This window comes from Rousettus aegyptiacus, unplaced genomic scaffold, assembly GCF_014176215.1.
Source record: "Rousettus aegyptiacus isolate mRouAeg1 unplaced genomic scaffold, mRouAeg1.p scaffold_m13_p_6, whole genome shotgun sequence".
Classification (NCBI taxonomy): domain Eukaryota; kingdom Metazoa; phylum Chordata; class Mammalia; order Chiroptera; family Pteropodidae; genus Rousettus; species Rousettus aegyptiacus.
In genome coordinates, this window is record NW_023416309.1 from 85,976,117 (window position 1) to 85,992,158 (window position 16,042).

General features: G+C 34.3%; 1 protein-coding gene across 1 annotated transcript in view; it reads right to left on the reverse strand.

Moving 5' to 3' along the window:
• The window catches only part of AATF (apoptosis antagonizing transcription factor), an 88,622-nt gene that overhangs the window by 45,108 nt on the left and 27,472 nt on the right, over positions 1-16,042 (reverse strand). The window contains exons 5-8 of the mRNA XM_016143331.2: positions 10,341-10,455; positions 8,951-9,152; positions 8,261-8,425; positions 6,883-6,966 (exon numbers count right to left, since the gene is read on the reverse strand). Coding sequence (XP_015998817.1) covers positions 6,883-6,966; positions 8,261-8,425; positions 8,951-9,152; positions 10,341-10,455 — 566 coding nt within the window. The remainder of the gene's footprint in view (positions 1-6,882; positions 6,967-8,260; positions 8,426-8,950; positions 9,153-10,340; positions 10,456-16,042) is intronic.

Consider the following 16,042-nt stretch of genomic DNA (forward strand, 5'->3'; position numbering starts at 1 on the left):
TGTTCACTTTCTTTAGGTCTCTGCTCAAATATTACTTCATCCCCTGAACATCCTATATAAAAATAGTATGCTTACCCATACCCAGTTTTATCACTTTCTACTGCAGTATCGCATTATATTTCACTACCTATCCTATTTCTAAGTTAGAATGAAAGCTCATGAGGACACAGGACACAGGACTTTGCTCTCTTCTAGCCCCTTAGAGCTCCAATAGAACTTTCTGTGATGATGTTCTATATTTTCACTGTCTAATGCAGTGTTCACTAGTACATGTGGCTACTTGGTACTTGAAATGTGGCCAGGATGACTAAAGAACTGAATTTTTAGCTTTATTCTATTTTAATTAATTTAAATTTAAATAGCTAGTGGCTACTGCATTAAACAGCATAGACTAGAACAGTAGTTACTCAATATATATTTAGAGAGACCCGAAATAATTGTTGAATGAATGAATGAAAGAAAAAAAATCTAAAAGCTTTCTTCTTCTCAACTTTTTATTAGAAAAAATTTCAGAAATACAAAAAAGTGAGCCATGGCAAGTGAACCTTCAAATACCATCATTAATCTGAAGGCTCTTCTAACCTAAAATAAGTATGAGTGAATAACAGCATCTCAATCTGGCTTCTAACAATGACTATAGACTTGGAAAATAGGGAATTTATATTATCCAGAGTTTATATCTAATAACGTCTCTTAGGATCTTTTACAGGTTATGGAGAAATGACTTTAGGAATTAGATCAGGTATATGTTAAGGGAAAAAACTGTATGCTAATAAATGCCTGAGGCACATTTGTGATAAGACACTAGAGAACTACATGTATGTTTTAATATCAAAGACCTGACTCTCTTTCGCCATTTTTTTTCCACTTAAATTTTAATAAAGTCATACTCTTAAAGAAGAGCTATATGACAATACAAAATTGTAGAGAACCTTACTCTTGTTTGATGACACAAATTCCTTGGGCAGTGATTTTTGTCTTATCAGTCTTTATAAGCCTAGCGTGTGGTATAATAAATGTTAACTGAATGAAGTTCATAATTGCACAAAAGTGATACATGTGAATTGTAAGAGTACAAATAGGAACACTGGATCACCAATTTCCTAAACAGATATTAATCTGAAAAGGAAACTCTCACATGGATTTTTAAATGTATCAGATGAAAAGGCGGAACATGCTGGAAAGAAAATCAAACTGGGTACAAGAACACTTAGGTTTCAATGTCCTAACTCACTAAGTGAGATGATCCTGTACTAGTCATTTACTTCTTCTAGGCTCCAGTTTGAAAAAAAACTGTTTGGACTTGATGATCTTCAAAGATGCTATCCAAACTTTAAAGCAATTATGTTCTAGTCTAGATCAACAATACATATATATTTTTAAGAGATGTTTATTAACTTCCCCTTTCTATACTAAAACATCATCCCTATAATTTATTTTAAAGGAGCGATGCATTAAATGTGAGTGATTTAATAAGAAGACATCATGCCTATTTAGGTAGTGTTCCCCATGTCTTGAGGAGTGCCAAATTCTTCACTTAGGGCAAGTAAAATACTGTTGGAATCCTATGTTTAACTTACACTCAGCCAGCTGACATTGTGCTTATTAGTACAGAAAAGGCAATTCTGTTCACATATTTGCCTAGTAAATTCCCATGGTACCACCTGTACTTGAAAAGTTTCTTCAATAGTTCTAAGCCAATTCTTTTCTCTTTCCTCGCTAACTCCTAAAATGTACTGTTTTAGGCTTTGTTCTGAGGTTTTATCTTTGTTTAAATGAAATAGTAGTACTGAAGTCACGCTCTGATATTTTTTAAAGCAAGGAAACTGAAAGAAATGAGGGCCAGTCATGTGTACCTTCCCTTGACACTGATGTTTGATGAAATTTCTGAACCTTGCATTTAAAATGTGGCTTTTGGCCTCCTATTCTGTGCAGCCTCCACAACAGTGAGCCAAGACTAGCAATCAAATGCCAATATTGATTACGTATTCAGTTCTAAACACAGACAATGGCAGCACAGAAACCAGAGTGTATCTCCAATAAAATTCTTATACTGATACACAAAATAATTTTATAATTATTAAAACTAGGTTTTAACTGGACATTGGTATTTGGTTTGGGGTTTGGTTTTTCTTAACACCTTTACTGTACACCTCGAGAACCTAACTGATTATCTCCTATGTCTTTAACCATAATCTCACTTTTCAAATGTATGTAGTTAATATGTATGCCCTCTCTAAAAGCATCATAAAGTCTATATGTAATAAGTTTTATCAAACTTTTAAGAAACACTATCCACATTTCAAATAATAGCAACATTTTAGGGTAAAGCTCAAAATGAAACACTAGTCTGAACAGAAGGTATCTGTTTTCCAACAGCAAATTAATAGGAACAAGTTCAAATCAAACTTGAAAACATTATTAACCATCAATTGAATCACTGTAAAGATACATGCCAAAAGTAAGAATGTCCCACTGTATTACCATTAACCATAGGAATGGCTTTTGACATCTCTTAGTCACGCTAAAATCTAAAGGCATACAATTAAAGCCACCATATCAACTGTCCATATTAATCCCTTACCAATTTAATTAAGGAAAACCACCTTATCAGAAAGCTTGTCTCTTCTCTATTTCTTAACATTATCAACTTTTAATAGTTCAACTTTTAATAGTAATTACCGAATTAGTAATTACTTGTTTATAGCATTATCAAGTGTCTTGAACACAAAAGTCCAGCATGTGGCAAGGTCATTTGTAGACATGTCCTGATGGCAAATGAAAGGAGAAATTTAACCCATCAAAGTGGTCATCAAAAGAGCAAAACCTATTATGCCTTTCTCTAACACTCCTGGTTAAATTCAAAGTGACAGGACAAACCAGATCAAAACTAAACACAGCTAGAAGCAACATACAAAATCCTAATGAACTCTTAAAAATCTAGGTATCGATCAGTCAATACCTAAGCTCAATTAGTCCTTTCAGAACAAAATACTTTATGAGGTGACAAGAAACTAGTTTGAGGTCTGGGAGATGAGAAGAATAAAACCAAGTCACTTTCTATAGGTTACTGTTAAGTGCAGTCATAACTCAATATGGAGATCATGTGAGGATTAAATAAAGATGTATGTCAAGTACCTGTCTAATTAGTTTGGAGCTGGCACACAACTAGTACTCAGTAAATGTTAGTCCTTCCTCAATTCTTTAACAAATTAGGTTTATCAAGTCAAAGATCAAATGATGGTGTAAAAAAAAAAGCAAATCAAAACAATAAAAAAATATTAAATGGTAATACAGACCACACATAAGAAATTAATGTTAAAAAGTATCAAATAGAATCATGAAAATGAAAAATAGACACTGAAAACATTTCTGAATGGCTCATCCTTCATGGTCATTTACAACCTTCACTTTTGTGAAATCCTCTTTAGGGATGAGCTTTGACAAGAAATAGGCCAAATGCAAACTAATTCCATTTGGGAGTAACTCTGCAATGCCTGAAGCAGGTGAACAGTTTCTCTCATAAAATCTTTACCACTGGGTATACTTCAAGCTTTCAGCAATTCTGGTTTCCCAAACAAACCAGTAACACAAGAAAAAAGCTAATTTCTTCATTAGAATTGTTAAGAAGCAGGAGTACAATAAATCATTTGCCTTTTAAGGAAAAAAATTACTTTTTAACACATAATATTTCTCCCAGTTCTAAGAAAATAAGGCTTATTTATTTATAAACTGAAAACTGAAATACTATAGTGAAGTCCTTTTATGGCTTAAGAATGAAATATTTAAGAAATAAAGGTATGGAAAGAATAGGACTTGGTCTAAGAAGTCTTGAGATCAAGTATTGGAGTTGTCATCTACTATATAATGTTCAGAAAGTTACTTAACTTCTCAGGGAATCAGTTTCTTATAAGGTTCTTTTCAGCTCAAAAATGATACAATTACTTAAATCTGATACTCTTCAGTGCCTCTCTCTGTATGTATATGTGTATTAAATAATACAATTTTTTTTAAGTTGTAATAACTTAAGGCCCATTATGAAACAGAGAGAGAGAGAGAGAAAAAAAAAAAAGAGAGAGAGAGAGAGGGGTGTGTGTGTGTGTGTGTGTGTGTGTGTGTGTGTGTGTGTGTGTGTGTTGGGTGTTCTGACCTCCAGAGCATCATTCTCAGTATTTAGGGCATTTACACAGCCTCGTGACACCTGAATTAACCAAGTAAGCCTTTAAACCCCTACAATGAAACATTAAAATTCAATGTGGCTATAATCTCTTCCTTACAAAACATGGACCCAAAGAGTCTGGCTTCAAGTATGGTTTTTTAAAAAAGGCAAAATGTATTATATACACAACCCAGCTGTTTCATATGACCACATTAAAAAAATGAAAATTCACAAAGCCATTGTAATACATTGTACCACTTCTGAATGCAACACTTAGCTCAGACTTACTACCCTGACAAATGAATGAAAGCACTTTATGAAGCCAATTTAATTGGGAGGTGACAGAAAACACACAGCCATTTTCTTTAGCCTTATCATTGAATTGGCTTCAGCTCCAATCTCTGGCAAATCCCACTCAACAGAAGAAATTAACCAGGTCAGCAGAACAGGTGCTATGTTGTGTCTGTCAAGGGCCTGGCATCACCACAATTACTTGCACACAATGAAGCAGTAATCTTTACAGATCATCTCTCCCAAGAAGCATATTGGGGAGGAGAAGAAAACTGAAGGCAGGAGGGGGGAAAGTGAGAAGAAGAGGAATAGGAAGCAAAGAGAAAAGGCAAGAAAAGAAAATAAATGTGCAGCTGCCTTGCGGCTCAGCAGATGTCGGGATGTGATGTACGAGGCTAGGATAAGCTGTTGTAGCCTGCTGCCAAAGAGTGGTAAGTGATTAAAGCCCGCACAGTTCTAAGCACCATATTTAGAATCTGCGGGGTTTCAAGACTTGCACCCATTCCTTGCTGTGTTGCCAGATGTTGGCAACTGGTCCAGTTCCTACTGACTGTGCATGGATGGCAGCAGTTGCTACAGCAGCAAAGCAATCTGGAATGCTTCCTGAGATGCTGTACATTAACAAGTGTCACCCATCATTCACCTTTACAGAAGGCTGAAACAACTCCAATTTGCTGCCACTTCCCTCTTGGGAAACAGCCAAGATAAAGTTGCGCCTGGCAGCCCCATTTGTTTCACTCAGGTGTTTCAGCTGCCTTGCTGACCTCTATTAGTTTAAGTTTTAATTTAGATTAACCCCAGCACCCCAATTAACCAGCAAGGGGAAAAGCTAAGATGTGACTAGTCATAACTCTGAAATCAGAATTTATCGAAGTTAAAATTATTAATTGGAATGAAGGGCCAATCAAGTAATGCTATTTCTTTTTAAACCGACCTTCAGGTTAAAAAAAAAAATCTTTCAAGACTAAGGAGAGCCAGTGGAAGCAACTTCTCCCCAGTAATTTCAGTTTATTTTATTAAGCCTATTTAATTTATGATACACTTTCCAACGAACAATGTACACTTCAATTAATGAAGACTGGAACATTTTTGATTGTCTCCCATGATCTCACACAATTATACAGCATTAATATCCCATATCAGGTACTTCCTTAGACACTCTAGAACAAAATAGAGTTCCCTACTCTTCTGATAAATGGATATAATAAGAGAAGAAAAGGAAAAAAGAATCAAGGCCTCTGACTAGGAACACCTGAGGCCCCACCAATCCTCTTTCCTATACCCTCTCATCATTACTTTTAAGACTCACTATGGCAATAATTTTATTGAATATCACAGAGTGAATAGAAAGATTAATAGAAAGTTTTTTTCTCTTTTTAGGGCAAAACCGGAGGTATCTATTATATAGAATCACTTGTTCTATTGCTTCTGCTTCACAGTATAATTTTCCTAAGTTCCTTCCTTCATATTCCATATACCTAGTACAACCATCATGGCTAAACCTTCAACAAGCTGTTGCAAAAGTTTACACGCTAAAAATTCAGCAGAGAAAAAAAATTATCTTGATAACTGTTCAACAAAAACTGGTGTATCACTGCCAAACAACATCCTCAACTCCCCAGAGCTAGAATGGGTACATCCCAAAGCACAATTCATTAAGAAGTAGGACTTATCAAGAGACTCAGGATTATAGGAAATTATTTTAGTTCTTTAGAATAACTCAAACGTTTAGTCTACTGTAATAGACACTAACATCATTAAAAAGAGCAGCATGCCAAAAGATAATAATGTTAGGGAAAGAACTGAAGGATATTTGTAAAGAGACAGTATTGAGAACAAAACCATATTTCAACTTCTACCAATTATCTGTCTTCAACAATCAACAACTGCACACAAACTCAATACATATTTAACTGATTTGAACAGGCAAGAAAGAAAAGAAAAAGAAAGAAAGAAAGAAAGAAAGAAAGAAAGAAAGAAAGAAAGAAAGAAAGAAAGAAAGAAATATATTAACAGCTGATAGAATCAGTAGTGAAATTCAAAAACTCTAGGATCCCAGCCCTTTAGCTCCATACCCTGATATATTAGTAACAGGACAAAAACCAAAAAATAAAAAAAAATTTCCATTATCATTATCAAAAATAGCAAAGAATAATCCACCTGACTCAAAGAAGTTGAAACTGTTTTACAGATAATTTACACTATGCAATAACAAAGCAGCTGTAGCTGTTTGCATTTCAAAAGGAAAAATATAAGACAGAAGAAAAGCAACAGATCTAGAATTGCACAGTAAGTCAGTTCTGAACAAAGGAGTTTTAACTTCCTGTCTGACTCTGTCCTTCCAAAGTAAGCTACCTTTTGGTCAGAGAATTCTATAAGCTGTTTTAAAATGCCAAAACCAGATTTGTAACAAAAGAGTGTAAAAATCATACCTGGTGGTAAAAGTCGTCATCATCAAAGATTTCTTCATCCAAGTCCTTGAGGTGGGCGTTGGCAGGGGCTTCAGGAAGGATCTCCTATAATAATAAGAAAGAGTGAATACCACTGAGGTTATCAAAGTAACATAGCTACTATGAACAACGTGTACTATAGTCAAAGCACTGTTTTCCTTAAGATATAAAGACCTCTTAAAGAACAAAAACAATCCATCTGAAAAATGGGCAAAAACATTCATCAGCACTTGTCAAAGAACCACAAATAGTTAAGAATCATTTGAAAATGTTTAACCTCACTCTAATTAAGTACATGCAAATTAACGAGAAGACACCATTTTTCACCTCTAAAATTGGCAACACTCAATATTGGAAAACACAGCTGGTGGGACTGAAAATTAACGCAGCCTTTTTGGAGGCAATTTGGAAATATCCATCAGGATTTAAAATGTATATTCTCTTTAACATTTCCACTTCAAGAATCCTATCCATATGCTCACACAAATACAAAAATATATATGCTCGGGAATATTTACTGTAGCACTGTCTCTAAAACTGTAGACAACAAAAACATTCATTGTTTGAATAAATTATAGTACAACGGAAAACACTTAGCCATGAGGAAAAATGAAGTAGATCTCTATTAATGATATGGAGAATTATCTAGGATATATTAAATTTAAAAAGCTGTAACACTTTATATATTTATATACACATATGTATCCATATCATTAAAAAGAAAAGGCAACTATATTTATTATATATATCTATATCTATATCTATTTATCTATCTATAGATATATGAATAAAAAACACCTAAATGCTTGTTACAACTATGAAAATTGGTTAAATCTCAGGAGTGACATTTATAGACTAGGGGGAATTCTACTTTTCATTTAAAATTCGGGGAATTCTACTTTTCATTTAAAATTCTTCTGAACTTAAAAAAATTATCAAGTATATATTTCCACTATAAATAAAAGTTTCCTTTAAACAAAAGAATATGACTAGTCTAATTTTGGATCTTTTTCTGGGGTATCTAAATGTCTAACATAAAGCCTAAAGAACACACTTGCTTCAATGCTGACATTCCTCAAGAAGCAGCTTTAAAACTGAATTTTAAAAATTGGATTATAAATGCTTCCATTATTACCAGACTCATATCAAACTCAAAATTAATACATAAGTATTTAATAATAGCTTTTTTTTAACTTTGTCCTCCTACATACTCTGTTTCTCAATAACCTAGTAATGTTTTTCTCTTTCTTTCATTAACTTCTTATACCAAGGGTAATACCTATAAGTAGGTGATCAGATTTTCAGTTAATTAGCCCTGTAGAAACTGCTCCCCATAATCACGATGCATCACAGTTCTTACCGGCTGTCCTGGCAAACTCTCTGGGACAGGCGGCGCTACTGGTTCAGGTTTGCCAAGAACTCGGTACATAGAGCGCTTGGTCTGTGTCCTTCGAAGTAATCTCTCTTTGTCCATCAGAATATGATCGATCTGTGTCAGGATTGAGCGTTCAAAGGCACCAAAACCCTGCAACAATATTAACCAATGTCAGATAATGCAGAAAGTCTGTGCTGAAGACAGTTACATTGGTTTCTCTATCTTTCTGTGCCAGAAACAGATAACTCCCCTTTCAGGACTATCTGTTAAAACTGAGCTTGTGAATGGCTGTAATTGTTCTCACAGAAAAAAAATAATTAGTCTTAAGTAGGTCGTATTATTTTCCTATACCCAGAACTTACCTTCTGCTCCTAATAACTGTTTAAATTCTATTTATTTTGTATTTCCAACATTTGAACACTCACAAGGCCACAATTTCTAGAATAAAATATTCTTTTCAATAAAGTTCAAATCTCAGATCTGACAGGTATAAACACCAATGGCAGGAGTTCGGTAGGTTTTTCTAGAGAAATGACTGATTACTATCATGTGACATCAACCATATAAATGAACTGTAGTTCCAATTCCTTAAAATCACAGCAGGTTGCCACAGCCTATGTTACACACATGCGCGTGCACACACACACACACACACACACACACACACACACTTGCCTTCCCAAGTTTTCCGGAAGCCAGCTTCGTTTTATCATGCCACTTCTGAAGTGTGCGGTTCCTATAGACTGTAAAGTCAGCAAAGCGCTTTGCCATGAAGCTGGGATAGTCATCCATCTCCAGCTTCCTCTTTGGTGGGGCCCTTCTCTGCTTCTTCTTCTCTTCTACTACCTCTTCATCTTCACTGGAAATCTCTTCCTCACTAGAAAACCAATAAGAACATTAAGTCCAATGTAAATAAATATTATCCAAATAAAAAGCTAGGCTCACATTAAGTCAAGAGTATTTAGGCCTTCCCTATTCAGTCTATATTTTAAATAGCACCACAGATGCATGGATGGCTTTTTTTTTTATTTATTTAAAAAGAGTATTCATGAGATCAATCAAAAACTCATGTAACTTTTCAAATAAATATAAAAATAACAGATTTCAAAATATTTTTTAAAGGTAAGCAAACCATAAAAATAAATGAGATTATAAAAACATGAGAAATATGAACAAGGCCTATACTGGCTACGAGAGAGAATCTTTAAAAATTAAACACATAATCATACTTTTATGACTTTAATCCCCAAATCAATAAGGGATATATGTCTTCCTGTAAACAACTGTTCAAGAAGAGGAATAATATTAGTTGAACCTAATGAAGAGAAGCTGAATATGAAGAAAATTCAAAGGCAGCAGGCAACAAAATCAGCATTAAACCACAATACTATATGCAACTGTCATGAGAAAGTAATACAACCTCCAGCTATATAGCCAATTGTACTCACTGGAGTACTGACCCCAACACATAGTAGTTGCTCAATAAATTTCAGTTTATTTTTTATCCCTCCAACTAATTCAGTACAAAAGAATAAAACAAAGGATAAGACCAAAGGAAAACAATAAGCAAGTACTATATACAGCAAGCTCAAAGGGCATCGGAATCCTTCATCAAATGTGATGATTTCAGTTTAAAAAAAAAAAAAAAGGTTTATTCTGCTGTCTTCCAAAATATTCTACCCTTTAAAATAACTACTACTTCCTTCACTGTAAAGTAGATGGTTGTGACCACAGATTCCATGGTATGAACACAAAGAGCTTTGTAAACATTAAGCATTAATATTAAAATATGCTTTTATCTACTAATTTCCTAATAGCTCTTAAGAGAAGACAAGTCTTTTGCTGAAGCCACAAGCAGAATTAGGCAAAACTAAGTATAAATACCCAAAACCTAATTCCTAATTTTTGTGCCATCCTAGCTACCAGTTAATGTAAGCAACTCTTTCTATTTTACTAACATTAAGTCTGACAGTGACCTGGAAATGTTTGAGCATTCTTTTTCATGATAGTACATTATTCAGATGAAAAGAAAATAAGCAACTCCATAGCTGCATTTTCTCCTTACCTATCTGGTTTGGGCTTTGTTCCACCTACTAGATATCTAGTGTCTGGGTACTGAAAAAGCAGCTCTTCCTGAAGATCTACCAGTGACCTCAACAATGCTTTAAGTGCCTTGTGACCTGGGAAATAAAACATAGAAAAAGAACAATTAATTACCTACAATTATCGAAAATAGGTGATATGTGTAACTCATGGCTCCAGAGAAGTTCTGGCTGGGGGGCAGGAGGAGGCACAGGGTATGCAGGGACTAAGAACTCTCTGAAATACAGAATTCCCAAAAAGAAATAATAAAGAGTGCCTACCTCACAGGGTTGTTACGAGGAATAAGAAAGGTAACATGTGTAAGGTACTTAGAAAAGTGTCTGAGATAAATTGTGATTTCTCATATATAAGATTGATAAATTCCTTTCCTCCCTGTCATCATAACCAATCATTTTTTTTTTCTTTTGATGTTAGTTTCTACAAGTTACCCACTGACCTCCTGGATTATCCCTCTATCAGTCAAGTCTTTAAACAATTCCTCCTATTTTCCTAAAGAGTAAATTTAGTCCCAGGATCCCTACCACCACCACTATGCTCCCTCAGGAGATCTCCTTTGCCTCTGGTTTGAGCTGCCACATCAGTCATTCAATCTCCCCACACATATCCTTATGGAAAGTTCTTATTCGTGTATGAAAACCAAATTAATGGCTTATTGTTTGCAGTAGTGTACTGTGTATTAAAAAGTTGCACATCGAGACTATGTTCTCACCTGGCTTTCCTCATAGCCAACAAAATGTATTTGTAATAAAGTTGGTCAGGATTAAGTGTATAGCCTGTGGCTAAGAACTTTCAGAATAAAATCTAGCCCTGTGAGAACTTAACTCGTGCCTTCTTTATCAGCTTATTCCTACTAAGGGGTTAGACTCCAATCATCACTTTTATGCACTCAGATGTCCCTCCTATAAGCAAACTTTCACATTTCTAGCAACTCCAAGAAAATCTTCACACAGATGCTCCATCACTCCTTCAAATATATCATGTCAGTAGGGATGTAATGTACACAGCACAAGGAATGTAATCAATAATATTGTGATAGCATTGTACGGTATTAGACAGTTGCTGGACTTACAGTGATCACTTCTTTAGATATATAAAAGTTGAATAACTATGATATACACTTGAAACTAACATAATGTTGTATATAAGTTATATTTTAATAAAAATCTTTTAAAAAAATAATAAAGTTTCTGCAAAAAAAAAAAAAAAAAAAAGACCCCCTAAGTGACATTAATAAAGACCATAAGTAGCCTCCCAGAACTGAATAACAACAACTTGACCAACCTGCTCAAGTCCGGGGAGGCCCAGTCTCTTGCAGTTTATTTTTTCTACGGAAAGGGCCCTGGAAGACTCACAGTTGGTTTTCTCTGGCTCTAAAATCGCTGATCAATAAAATTTCCAGACCAAAACCAAAACAAAAAACACAACAAATATACCATGCAGCAAAATGAACCTTTTTCTTCCTACTTAATATTTCTGCCATCTGATTTTCTCTTCTGTTTGATGTGTTTTCATAAGAAATCACAGACATTGCGGTGCTCTTATCCTATATTTTTAATCAGTTGCTAAAATTCTATATTTTCCATTCTTATTATAACTAATAATTGTCCATTTATCTCTGGCCATGCTTCTATCACTCCTTCCCTCTTTCCTTTAAATAACTATAATCTTCTCACAAGTGACTCTACTTTCTTTTAGCAATCCCTACATTCATATTTTATTATATTCCACACTAACTTCATTCGACACAAACTTCAGTTTAAGTGATTTTTATGAGTCTTACTCTATCTTTTCTGCTTTTACCCTGCCCAGCCAGCATAAGTAGCCTCCTCACTATCTTACATCCCAACCCGTTTCATCAATGGTACACCAACATATGAGTTAGATCAGCTCTCCGTATATATCATACTAGAGAATTCTGTTTCAATATAAGGCTAAGAGCTAACCTTGCTGAGAAAGTTTCAAATAATCTGCATACAATACTATACAAATACTACCTTCCTCTTTAAAAATAACACAAGACCCTTGATCACATCTTTTCTAAATCCTATATTCTAATCCTTTTATAATCAGTGCATATCCATACCACTTGGGAGGATCTGAAGTACATAAGATTACCTGAAAAATCCCAATACCTTGTGTTCCAAACCAAGATTCTTGACCTGTTGGTTTGAATCTTAAAAAACAACAAAACAAAAAATAAAAACGAATTTCCACCAAATACAGAAATAAGTTATACTCATGAAAAAGAAAAAATACAGCATTATCTTTCTGTCTGTCGGCTTTTGGGAAACAGATTAAATATAAACAAGATGAAAACAGAGGCAAGGAGGAAAAAACAAGAAGATATAACAATTTTAAAGCCAAGAACTATTCAGTCTAAATGTGCTCTAGTATGTAAGTAGAACAATGCAAAATTACATTATATAAAAAAATTTTTAAAGGAATGAGTAGAACAAAGTATACAAATGATAACTACGAATATTAGGTTATTGCGAATAATCATTTGTAAAAAGAGCTGAGAATTGATAAGAGATATCCAAAGTAGCTAGGTTCTGAAAGTATGTTGTAGCAAGAAAATAGAAATGACACTAAACTTGGAAAGAAGCTCATGAAAACACAGAAATTTCATCTCATTCAAATTCTATGCACGCATTAACCACTATTTTTAACTTCTTTTCTAGAAATGGCTATATATTAAGAGGTAGAGCACAGGTTTCCAAAGTGAAACCACAAATCAAATTGTGCATTTGCAAAGTAGTTTTCAAAATTCCCAAGACCTAACCTTGAAAATATTATGCTAAGAGAAATAAGCCAGGTACAAAAGGGCATATATTGTATGATTCCACTTATGAGTTATCTAAAATAAATTCATAGAAATAGAAAACAGAATGGTGGTTGCCAGGGGTTGAAGGGCAGGGGGGAACTGGGATTTATTGTTTAATGGATACGGTTTCAATTTGAGATGATGAAAAAGTTCTGGAGATGGACAGTGGAAATGGTTGCACAACAATGTGATGTACTTAATGACACAGAACTGTACATTTCAAAATGGTTAAAAATGGGTAATTTTGTCATGTATATTTAACTACAATAAAAAGACCAGAGTAAAATAAATAATTCTGCCATCTTAGTTCATCTTTATCCAGACAAAATAATCTGTAATCCTTCAATCTTGAGCCTAGTTGAAAAGAACAGGAAAAAAAAAGAAATATCATTTAGCCTTTAAAAATGACATTGTGACACATGCCAAAATACAACATAGATGAACCTTGATGACATTATGCTAAATGAACAAGCCAGTCACAAAAAGACAAATACTGTATCGTTCCACTTATATGAGATTACCTAGAGTAGTCAAATTCATAGGAACTGAGAGTTGAATAGTGGTTGCCAGGGGTTGGAGGAGAAGGAAATGAAGAGTTGTTTAATGAAGTATAGAGTTTTAGCTTTGCAAGATGAAAAGGTTCTGAAGACTGGTTGCACAATAGTGTGATTATACTTAACACTATTGAACGGTACACCTAGAAATGGTTAGGATAATAAATTTTATTATGCTTTTTTTTTTTTTTACCACAATAAAAAATTAAAAAGAACAGGAAAAGCAAGTACCTGCCCCTTACTCCCTCTAGGTACCATGTATCCATGACCTAAAATAAAATCAAGAACCATGCAGGGAAGAAGCTGCAAAGCAGTCTATAATGTTTATAGCTCCTCACCCCCAACAAGCAAGTCATAATTTGACTCTAACATGTGGTGTAACAAAGAATTGTGAAAACATTCAACAAAAAGTCTACTATTTTTAAGGGCCACTTTCAAGTAAGCAATACAAGTCCTTTTATTTTGTTCAAGTCAGTTTTAAAAAATCCATTGCAGATATATTAGACAGCCTATCAATCCAACAAGAAAGCAGAGAGCCAATATCAGTAAATCAAAGTGTACCTTTCTGTTAATACTCTCTCATATGTTCTCATTTTATACACCCCTTCACCCAGTCAGAAAGTAGCCCTGAAGTATTTAAGCTCCATTCAGGGATAACACCACTATGCATCAAAGTGTCAAGAGACCTACCAGAGATGAAATCTGCAATTCTGTGCCTCTAACCACCAAAAAAAGAAAAAAAAAAGTTTATCCAAGTCAAGTCACCAGTGGTCAACACATGGACTACTTCCTGTAAAGAGTTTTAGAAGACAGAACCCAATTCTCATTTCTTTGCAATATTAGGACTACATTTCCTTCTAATAAGATTTTATATAAAACCTGAGGAGACAATGGGCAAATCCTTTGCTGGATGTGCTAGGCCTCCCCAAAGCCACAGCTGACAAGAGTGAGGAAAGACTTTCCTGGAGGCTCAAATCCAACAGCAAATTCTTCCTAGCCAAAAACTAAAAATAAACCCTCTTTACCATTCACATAGGGCTGAATCCTATTTGTTCAGTCCTATGAATAATAAAGAGAATGGAATCAACAGTTTCTAATTCATCTCTAATTTTTCTCCCAATTACTGTTAAGAGTTAAGAAAAGCAGCAGAGATGCATATACTTTCTTCTCTCTCCCTCTTAGCACATGGTTACAAAACAAATGGAGACTGTCAAAGATATATATGTTAATTTTATACTACGTGATTCATTTCCAGAGGCCTTTCCTTTAAGAGGAGATTAAGAAGGACATATGCTTCACCATATTACCAAGATTCAACCTAAGCATCTGGGCACCAGCTTTAGGAATAATTTTCCAAGTAGAGAATAAATGGAAAGAGTACTTTACTAAGGGTCAGGAACCCTGTATTTTAACTGACGCTATCACTAACTAGTCATTTTATACTGAGTGGACCAACTAAATCTCTTTGAGTCTCACTGATCTCATCTATAAAATGTAGATAATCCTTTGCCTGTTTATCTCACAGAATTAAGATGAAAAATAATGTTTTTTATATATTAAGGTATTTTACTAATTTTAAAATGCTATAGAAACAGAAAGAATACTACTATCAAAAATCACCATTTTCACGTTTGTACTGATCTACAGCGTTAGGGCTGAACTAGTACTCAGAGTCCTATGTTAAGTATTAATTCACATGCTACCCATATGCACATATGCAAGCATTCTACATATAAAATGTCACCAATCTAAAAACCATTTTCACCTAACAGCTTTATTTTTTTCCTTGATTCATCTGGATTGTTTGATAAAAAACAAAATTGTAGGCAGAGAATAAGTCTGGACATGGGTACACAGTTCATTAATTAGACTATAAACCAACACATAAAACTTCTGGCAAGGGGTTTATGAAAGGGGAATAGAAAGAGTGAATGTATAAAGTAAAATAAAGCTTACCTTATTACTTTTTAAATATCTATACAGATTTTTTTAAAATAAGTACGCAAATACAATTATTTATATACAAGTATATATAAACTCCCACATCCCTATTACCACAAATAAATACATCGAACTAGAATGCACAGATGATAAGAGCATCTTTTTCCTCCTTCAAAAGTAACTCTAGAACTGGAGCTAAACTATAGGTCAAAATGACACACAATATATTGGCCTGAGAACAATACTTTTCATTCAAATCCACACAAGCCTGCCACTTGCAGTAGTCATCCCCGGCAATTAATCCCCCAAGAAAGACGTTTGATTAAATCTTTTCAAGCAAATCCT